The 10,918-nt window shown below is 35.3% G+C and overlaps 1 protein-coding gene across 2 annotated transcripts in view; it reads right to left on the bottom strand.

The window, feature by feature from the left end:
• Positions 1-1,541: 1,541 nt before the first annotated feature.
• The window catches only part of LOC121423882 (pro-epidermal growth factor-like), a 30,309-nt gene continuing 20,932 nt past the window's right edge, over positions 1,542-10,918 (bottom strand). For both annotated transcript variants that reach the window (XM_041619401.1, XM_041619402.1), the window contains exons 6-12: positions 10,626-10,874; positions 8,904-9,029; positions 7,600-7,713; positions 6,528-6,641; positions 6,029-6,205; positions 5,319-5,412; positions 1,542-4,379 (exon numbers count right to left, since the gene is read on the bottom strand). In XM_041619401.1, coding sequence (XP_041475335.1) covers positions 3,881-4,379; positions 5,319-5,412; positions 6,029-6,205; positions 6,528-6,641; positions 7,600-7,713; positions 8,904-9,029; positions 10,626-10,874 — 1,373 coding nt within the window. In that variant the 3' untranslated portion in view covers positions 1,542-3,880. The remainder of the gene's footprint in view (positions 4,380-5,318; positions 5,413-6,028; positions 6,206-6,527; positions 6,642-7,599; positions 7,714-8,903; positions 9,030-10,625; positions 10,875-10,918) is intronic.

The raw sequence follows: 10,918 nt of genomic DNA, 5'->3' as shown, positions 1-10,918 counted from the left end.
CCTTGTCGCATTGCCAAAGTGAGGATCACTATAGCATTAGTGATTGCAATATTCAAATGCTCATAACTTTCTCACTATTTGTCAGATTTTTCTCAAACTTTCTTTATTCTTATTCTTTGATTTTTCTGTTTCTACACAAGCCTATTTGTTCCAAAGGTTTCATTCCCCTTTAACTCCCTTAGGCTTTAATACCCACATAGGTCGTTTTGCTCCCCCTCCCTATTGAAATATTTGGCACAAATTTGAAGTTTTAAGCTGGTATGGCAGGTGTCGAAAAACATAAGAGAATGTTGAGCCTTAGGCATGCAAGAAGAAAAGCCATTGGTCTATGTCAATCCCCCAAAATGTGTGATCTTCTTGCAATTACTTCTGAGCAGCAATGACTTGTCTCTACAATGTTATTACAGTTTTCTTTCCAATTAAATGTCTATGCCATTCTTAGTAATTGAAGTACATGAATATAACTTGTGAGTAAAAAAATACTTGACACTTCACATATCCCGATTTAAGGAAAAATATTAATATCATAAACGCATAATCATTATAAACTCCTCAAAAAAAAAGTTTGGAAATCTGAGTTTGGCCATTAATTTCTCCCAACTTCCAAGTTTATATGATTGGATAGAGTATCTTCTCTCAAATAACTTGATACCACCATGGACCTATCATAGGTCCATGGTACCACACATGACATGCCATATTTATGGGGTATGTCTTAACGCTTGGATGATCAGGAGGTATTCTGTGCAGTGATGCAAATTTAGATTTAAATCTTGCGCCAAAATATATATGCAGTGAAGGAATTCCAGATGCCAATGATGTCATAATCCTACACGAGTTTGCAAATCCCTTTTCAATGAAATTAATTTGAGAATTGATACTAAAATGTGTTTATTGAATAATTGTGATGTAAATAACTGAAAAGGGTGTTTTGAAATGGATTTTAATGCAACTCTTGTAGGATTAAGACATCATTGACATCTTAATTCATTCATTACCGCCATGCCTTACTTTGGCGCAAATCAAAATTTGCATCACTGCAAATAATTCTTCCTGACCATCCAAGCTTTAACACATACCACATAAATATGGTTTCAAAATATTTGGGAGATGTTCTTTCCATTGATATATAATGATAATGCATTCTTGACATTTTTATTTTTGAGGTGTCAAGGTTTTTTTTTTACTCACACCATTGAGTATTGGCAAAATGTAGTTGCTGCTAGTCAACCCTATCTATCTGAGAATTTGGACAAACAATCGTGGGGGGGGGGGGGAATGAGCGACCTCATTCGTACAGACCCTTCCTATATATTACTGATTCTTTGATATAGATAAAAACTTGAACAAAGAATTGACTCGAAAACGAAAAAAAAATAGGTTTGCTAAAATAATTGGGACTTAAATGCCGTGAAATATTTTGAAACTGTAGGCCTATAGAAAGGGCCTAGAAACGATTTCTGGCGACCACAGTAAGATTTAAAATAGGCACCCGTTTCACTAGAAAAAAAAATCAATCATAATTACAGATTGTTTCTACGTAATACACTTTATTTACATTATTTTGCATATTATTGTAAAGAATGGTTACACTTAAATCATTTAAAATCAGTGTGTGCTACATCAACCAATTGGTCACCTTGACCTATACCAATAATGTAGGAACCTTGCAGCATTGCAAGCGAAAGATTATGAAAATAGGTTAAATATCACGATCGTAAAAAATTGAAGTTTCATCACGGTGACGTCACAAGTTCACTCACATAAGCCCTTTCAGTGATATTGGAACTTACAGAATTCACATATGGGATATCATCGAGAAGGGCAATATTTATAAAGGTTGCTTGTCTAATTCTCTAACTAATTTGTATTGTTTTTGTATTTGATGGTTAAACCAATATATTAAACTGTACAAAAATGGATTGAATCCCGACATGTATACTCGCTCTCTGAACTGAGGTTCCTATTCGTCAACGATAGTTGGGGATGAAGAAATCGAACAGAACAGAATCAGATTCACATTCATATGAATTTACAGGCAATTTTTCAAGCCGTAAATCTGTCTATTCTTTCAGGAATACTAATACATTGGTCACATTTGCTCTACGGCGAGTCGAAAACAGCCCTTTTATTGATTTTTATATATTATTATGTAGCTATTATAAAAAAAAAAATGTCAAACGGCTGTTTTCGACTCGCTGTACGGCCGCCGTAGAGCAAATGGACCACTCCGTTTTTCCAACATTTTTGATATATTATCCTCTGTATGAGGTGCATATTCTATATATTTGGTTTACTTGAATATTTATCATTTGTATTTTCTGATGTTATGTTTTATTTATTGTAATTATTGCTTCTTAATTTCGTTGGAAAAATTGAATAAATGAATGAATGAATGTGACCGAGGTATAAGTCTTCTGATCAATTGCCAAAATTCCACCAGTATTTATGATGGGTACATACTCAATAATTGTTAAATCAAATAGACGCAGATATCAATCATAGTAATAATAAACAGTTCTTGCATACCGATTATAACATTATTATGATTATAACGTCTCTGAGCGGTTCAAAAGGACTTATTACAACGGATTTAGCTTGGTGGCCGTAATACATAATTACAGCGTACTCGCATAATTAATTCCTGTCCGGCACACACCTACCCGCTTTGACTGCAGCACAGTGTGGATCAATTTCATGACTTTGACATGCTATTCAGAAAATGATGTAACAATTAACCCATTTATCTTTTACCTCTCTCTTTTTGTCCCTTTTTTATCTTCTTGATCTTGAAACTGGGTGGGGTGCATGACCTAGTATGCAAGCAAATACTCATATTTGACACTTTAATCAATTTTACCATTTCTGAAAAAAAATAGACTGCAAATTGCAAAACTCTGTTTGTGCAAGATAAAAGGTGGCAATGGTAAATAATGAATCTAGTCTCACTACTTCAGACTCTACACTATGCGAGTTGCAACAAAAATGTCTGTGCATGCAGACTAGACATAGCACCCAAGCCCCCTTCCACATCTGTACGCCAGTGACTGCAACGAATATACCATCGAAGGCTTTGGATGTTTGGCGCTTTATACCTACATTGGATCCAATACGTGAAAATCTAAGACATATGAAACACGATATATTATGTAACAATGATTCTAAATGATTTTAAATGGTAAATCATGAAGAAAGCAGAAGGGGGAAACCAGCAAAATGCAGCTTGTGCTGGGAATACCCAAGATGATTCAAACATACTTCAAATTGAATATAAAGAGCGTTATGGAAAAAATGTTATATTACATGCAGTAGAATATGCAAGAGACACATAAACAGGGGAGGATTCTGATATTCTTCCCACAACTTAAAATTTTGGCAAGGGTAATCTATTTGGAGTGGATTAATTTTCCAATCTTACAAAAAGTAAAGAGACCATTGCATCTTTGTTCTGTTGATCTTTTCCAAATGCTGAATTTCGAATATTGGGCTAGTGACCGCCCTTTCTTAGAAATGTTTCATTACCTTCTTCTGACCCTTTAGCAATTATCTTTTAAATCTGTATAGTGATTAGACATAAGACGGCCTTCAGATAATAATGGCATCCTGTGAATGATCATTCTATGACATATGGATTTATATTTGAAGGATACACCGAGAAATCTAAATTTATTGTTCAACCGATCAAACAAAATGTTCATACCTTATCACAAAATTTATCCAATAAAACGCATTTGTATTTGTCTCGTGCACATTAGACTTGTTTTAAGGCAAACATAAAAAGATAAAATTTAACAATCAATCTCCAAAGTGCATTGGATTACCATAATTTTTAACAGACCCTTAGTTCGATAAGGATTAAAATGTTCTTGACTCTGTATAGCTAATCTTCTTGGACGACAAAGTACTCATTAGGCTTATCCTTAGCTTCCGAACGGGGCCGATGTTCATAATAATGATGATTGAGGTTCTTTGGCGCCATCATTGGTGAGGGCGTCATGTCGACGGGAGCGCGTTGGTAGCCTATCCTTGACTCGTACATGTTACCCACGGCAGGTGTGGCAAGCTCACCACCCGAGGGGGTAGGATCACAAACAGAATATTCCGGTGGGAGATCATCAACTTTGGGTATGTCTGGTAATGCTCCTAACCTACTCCCTTCAGAGGTACGGGGAATCTGTGTTGAGTATGTCGATGCGTAGTCATTAGAAAGTACATCCTTAGGAGCAGCATAGATGGGATCATCCAGGCCTAATATCTTGCTTTCAGCGCATGGCTGGGACCTACGTCCTACAGCACCCATTGGTACATTGGCAGCAGAGTTGGTATTACCGTGGAGGTCGCTGGCTAATGGCAGATCCCGGTTTCTTTTATTTACAAATCTGAAAAAAAAATATTAATAATATTGAGGTTCAGAATCACTTTTAATCATTTTTTCTCAAAAAGGATATATTGTAATCAGTTATTTACTCCTCCAGTAAATTACATGTAAATACCATTATATCAACACACAAGGTCTGCTCTACCACTGGCTTTGTATGTCTTCATTCATGAGGAGCTGATTTCTTGGATAAGGTACACTGTCTATTTTCCTTTTAAAAAATGTGCAAAGCGAGTGAAAAAATATATCTCATTATCCACTCTGTCACCTTCATATACATCTATCATTCCTGGCTATACGTTATATTTATTTATTTATTTGTTTGTTGTTTCCATTATATCATAATGCAGGGTAGGCATGTTCAGTTATGCAAAACTGCTTTCCAAAGGTGCCCTGCAAAATAACTCATCATCAATCGTAAAGTAAAAACAGAGTGAATCAACGAGTATTATGGAATCATTACATCAAGTTATTCAGTGGAATTACATGTACTATACAGTCAGAGGGAAGTGCATTTTTGTATATCACGAGGGAGCGAATTACATAACACGGCAGCACGAGAGATTTGCTTTCATAAACCGTCCTTGGGCAGGGTATATGAAGGGGACATTGTTAAGAAAATCGTGTTTTATAAGTAAATTACGTTATGCTGCATATGCTGTTATTATGTTATTATGCTGCATATACTGTAGAGCCCTTAGAGACTACTGACAAAGTAAGTATTAAGCGCTATATAAGCAAGTATAATTATTATTATTATTACGTTTGCAGATAATATTAATAATCCACTTTAATATAGCGTTTAATACATCGGAACGACGTGTCTAAGCGCTTAACAGATATTTTTCATACTCAGAATAATTTCTTCCTCCCCACCCCCCCCCCCCACCCTCTCTCTCTTCTCACATCATTATTTATGCAAACCGGGAAATATACTCACTTGTATAGGAAACATAGGCAGATTCCAATTAATAGAACGAACAATGCCCCAGCCACAATACCTATTAGAGCTGATATTGGCAACCCTTTTTCATCTGTGCACAAATAAAAAAGAGATAAATATATTATCAATCATTTGATAAACCTTGTATTTCATCTCTTTGCTGAGCATAAATTCAAGAGAAAGAACTAATACTTCACCGTCAAAATAACGTCAGATATGCTTTTATACCAATACTAAGATTATTTGTAATGATTTCAAGGCGATTCTAGAAGTAATCTACAATAAGAATAATTTATTCGTACATTTATAGTATAGACCTTTCCCGTGACACTAATTTGTAATGCATCACAAACACTACAATTTAAAATTAATGATTAAAAAATATGACCATTTACAGTGCATAGAAAAGTTCTTTGTATTAGAGCGTTAATGCAAGCTAAAATTTCCAAACTACATAATATTTATAATGAGGCTAACATCTTTACTGCTTTCATCAATTGAGAAATGTATTTGCCTGAATAGTTCCCAGCTAGCAGTGGCCAAATATTTTACATTTTCAAACATTCCATTGACATAGATAGGGAACGCAAATATTTCTAATTTAACGACAATTTCGAATCAAGCTTGTTAACAGAGTATTAGACACGGCAAGAGGATTTTGAAAAGAAGTTTACTTAATGTATATTACATGGAGTTTTGTTCGGTACCTGATTGACAATCTAGATCGGCCAACTGAATCCATTCTCCGGTGGCGCCATTACATCTCCAAACGACAGACGCATCTATCTCATCGCATTCGATCGTGATCAGAGCTCCTGCCATGTACGTACTCTGGGGTTGCGAAACATGGCTAAGAGGATGGTTCGGCAACGGACACGTGATCTCTGAAAAATCGATTAAAAGAAATGTCAACTTTACGCCCATTTTCCGCCATTAATTCGAGGAGGCTTTGACTGTTTAAAATGTTTGCATAATGCGAGTGGAGAAAGATTATAACGACGGTAGCTTATGATTTACGACTGTAGCTTTCCATAGGTGACGAACGACCTTGGATCCACTTAAAATTATTTGCACATATTAGTAAGGTATTTGTCCCAATCACAATGTCCCTCAGAAAGGACTTAAGTCGTGGTAAGTCATTTTACTTACTTCTATTTTTTTAGATAAAAGGGTGGTAAATGAATACCACTTAAAAAGCCAACAAACCTTCACTGCATGTGTCTCCGGTAAAACCCTCAGCACACTCGCATGTATATCCTAGTGATTCTTCCATGCAGGTGGCTCCATTCGTACAGGGTGACGGGTCGCAATAAGTAATGTCTGTAAACATGGCAAGACAAACGATGAAAATAAACTTCGGATAAGTAGTGTTACATCATAAGCGTGTTACTCTTTCCATGGACCTAGGTCCATGCTCTTTCAATGTGGATAATCATAGTCAGGAACCATATCATTAAACAATTTACTCCCGCATGTCTGGTGCATTTCCATCATAAATGTGAAGAAAAATAACCAAAACCCGCATGAAGGTGTTGGTACTGAATTTTTGTCTGGCGTGATTTCATTATGGTGGGGATAATACACACTTTTTTCTTTTCTTTTCTCTTATATTCTTGAAATCATTTCTTAATCCTCTTTTTGTTTCTATTTTCGTGTTTGTTCTTATACCTCTTCGTATAATTCTTGTTCATCCCTTTTCTCCTTCAAAATGTTTAGCTCGTTAATTTCTTCTCAATCCTCCTATAAATTTTCTTCCAATACATGTATATTTAATGATTTTTCCTTAATATTTCATCCCGGCATCCCTAGCTCTACATCAATGAATACATTGATAATAATAAATAAATAATTGACAAATCTTCCGATCTCTGGTTTGATTTAAAATATTGTGCAAATCAGTAAAAAAACAAATAATGGATGCCTCACAATTAGATTAAAAAGTATTCTTTTTAAGAATACTTAAAATATTCTGCCAAAATTTGACGGTAAAAAAATTATAGTTATCATTTTAACAGAGTTATGAACGGTTTTAGGGCCAACAGTTCTATGGTCCGTCACGTTTGAGTAAACATATTTAAGCCACGATCTTAAACCACAATTCAATTGAAACCAAACTTCAATATTATGAACATAAGGGCAATGAAATCCGTATTTTTTTAATGACAGATAGACTAATGTGTATTTCTCAACTGAACCAGATTATAGTGAGACTAAATGGCTTCCATTGGCTTTACATTCTGCATAATTCGTAATCTCATTTCAATAATAGTATACGTACTTATTTCGCAATTTCGGCCTGTGAATCCAGGTTGACAGGTACACTCGTAAGAAGCAACTTCAGGTTCACTACATCTCCCATGAATGCAAGGCGATGAATCGCATTCCTTGATATCTGTTGTCATGATAATGTTATAATCTTCACAATCTTCATAAGTATTTCACTGTTATCATTACTACCTGCCTAATGACGCACATGATGAATCGACGTTGGGGAAACAATGAGTATATTCCCTTAAAACAATAAAACGTTAAGGGTAATTGAATCTACGTCAGAGGGAATTTTGAACAATATAAGAGGACGAAAGATGTCCCCTACCGTGTGATGTATAGTAAGAAGTAGCCTTCTTTGCTGCTGCTGCTGTTGTTGTTAGTAGTAGAAGTATATAGTAGTAGTAGTGGTAGTAGTAGTAGTGGTAGTAGTAGCAACAGCAGCAGCAGCAATACTAGTAGAAGTATAGTGGTGTAGGTAGCAGTAGTAGTGGCGGTAGTATCAGTAGTAGTATAGGAGTAGAAGTAGTAGTAGTAGTAGAAGTAGTAGTAGTAGTAGAAGTAGTAGGTAGTAGTAGTAGTAGTAGTAATAGTAGTAGTAGTAGTAGTAGTAGTAGTAGTAGTAGTAGTAGTAGTAGTAGTAGTAGCAGCAGCAGCAATAGTAGTAGAAGTATAGTGGTGTAGGTAGCTGCAGTAGTATAGGAGTAGTAGTAGTAGTAGTAGCTGCTGCACAGCAATAGTAGTAGAAGTATATTAGTGGTGGTGGTAGCAGTAGTAGAAGTAGAAGTAGTAGTATAGTAGTAGTAGTAGTAGTAGTAGTAGTAGAAGTAGTAGTAGTAGTAGAAGTAGTAGAAGTGGTACAAGAAGGAGAAGAAGAAGAAGGAGAAGTAGAAGATATAGTAGCGTAGTGCTAATAGTAGCAGCAGTAGTAAATTAGTAAAAATAAATTATGTTTTAGATCTAAAAAATACAGTATATAGTGCAATTGTCATTCCAGATCAAATGGCCCGTATCCCCTTAATTTCCGATGCTGTCGATTAAATAAATGAAGTAATATGTTCATTTTCTTCACAAAAAATAGCAAGCATTCACCGTTATACTCTATAAATAATCATAGAATTGTACTGAACTGATTTCGCAAAAAAAATAATAACATGCACGGCATATCATTTATACATTCGAGCGGACTCTCATCCCTTTCTAACAGTCTCAATACGCCTCTTTGTCATTTTTCTTTTTAAAGTTTTAATACTTCCTGCATTATCATTGTTTAAAATTGGGTGCGGCATACAGCATTTTGAAAACCGAACTTGCCTTCATCGCAGTAAATCCCTGTGTATCCAGGTCGGCAAAGGCATACAAATTTGTTCTCAGGTTGCCGAGTAGTCAAAACACATGTCCCCGTGGCGGCGCAAAGGTTGAAGCCTGGACAAGTTGTATCTAAGAAATTGAAGAATTGAATTAATACGCATTATAATAATAATAATAATAGTAGATGCTTATATATCGCATAATATTCTACAGAATCTCTACGCGCTTTACAAAGGAGGTAATTAAGTCTAATACAGGTATACTTAGAATTAAATACATAAATACTAAATGAAAGATTAACAAAACATTGCAACATACCTATCCTAAACCAAATAATCTAATATGAGAACAAGTATGTTTTTAAAGATTTAAGATAGGTGGAAGTACATGTGATGGCCCTCAGATTATTAGGCAGTTTATTCCATAGTACAGGTGTTGCTAACTGAAAGGCACGATCACCAAACGAACATGTTTTAGATGTTGGTACAGTTAATAAATTCTGGCTAGAAGAACGGAGATTCCTTTGTGGGACATATTCAGTAATCAGATTATATAGGTACAATGGGGACTTACTAACTAATGTTTTATGACATATCGCTATTATCTTGAAAACAATCCTCATTATCGTCGTTCATTAATTTTTAATCATATTAGCTAAACTTGAAAAGTGACTTGGGGTGTACAAAGGTGGATTCAAGATTTAGTTTTTAAAGAATAGAAACAATATCATACAATTTTAGCCTTTCCACAAAATTTAACATTGGTCTATATCACTTAAAAATAAAGTATTTTTCATGATTATGTGAATATCACTGACCTTATTCATGTAATTGTACATTGTTATGTAAAGCAAGACCCTGCATTCCCAAAAGCATGTTTTAAAGAAATATATTACAACTGTGCATGCATGATACGCCATACTCTCAAAATCATATCATGTAAATCCGTATAGGTTTACTTTTATTCTTTCGTTCTCTCATCTCTCCTTTTTTGAGGGGGGGGGGGCTTAGACAATTTAGCTACAAGTCCACCTGCACCACTCCAGGGCCCCGTCTTACAAAGAGTTACGATTGATCAAATCAATCGTAACTCTATGGAAATCAATTCATGTCAAAATTTTTCTACATGAAATTTGCAAAATGTCCTTTTTAAACGAAGGAGAACACATTAGATTGTCAAGAAATCAATGAATTTATGGAAATACATTAATATCTACAGTAGATTAAAAAAAAACATGCATTTTAAATGTTGACTTTGCTGGCTTTCCGTAGTTGCAATTGGTTGGATCAATTGCAACTCTTTGTAAGACATGTAAGACGTGGCCCTGATCTGCATTTCGAACTGGCGCCCATCTTCATCAAAAACGGTTTACTAATTGGTGCCCTTTTAAAGACAGCTATATGACTGCCCCGTCTATTAAGTAATGTTTATGATTTATTTAACATGATTGCAGGATTTTGACAATTCAAATCACAGATGATTCAGGTACTTCACGTTCATTTTTTTTTACATTAGGTAATATGCGATGATAAGGTTTGTTATTTTGGAGAAATATAACCAAATCAAACAATGGGTGGAATATAATCTTTAATAAATTCACAACAGCATCACACTCTAAAACCCCGACCACACACACACACACCCAAACCCTCACCAACGAGCACACACACACACGTACTCTCCCCCGTTCCTTCGAAAATAAATCTTTCGACATGAAAGGGTTACCTGAATAGATATGAATATCAACAGGTGAGGGCAAAGCACGATCAATTTGAGCCAGGCTGCGATCGGGATAGTCGACAAGATACACAGTTTCCGATAGAATGTCGGAGAAATATAAATCCTCAAAATAATTTGCGATTCCAAACGGATGAATATCAAGGTTTATCATGAAATGTATTGATGTCGTCATAGTATCCAAGTTTATGCTTTCCAGGCTGTCTCTGTCCGTATCGGTCCAATAAAGGTTCGACTCTGCATGGATAAACATGAAATATTGAAGTAATGTTAAAATCCTA

This window comes from Lytechinus variegatus, chromosome 11, assembly GCF_018143015.1.
Source record: "Lytechinus variegatus isolate NC3 chromosome 11, Lvar_3.0, whole genome shotgun sequence".
Classification (NCBI taxonomy): domain Eukaryota; kingdom Metazoa; phylum Echinodermata; class Echinoidea; order Temnopleuroida; family Toxopneustidae; genus Lytechinus; species Lytechinus variegatus.
This window is presented reverse-complemented; position numbering and strand designations above follow the sequence as displayed.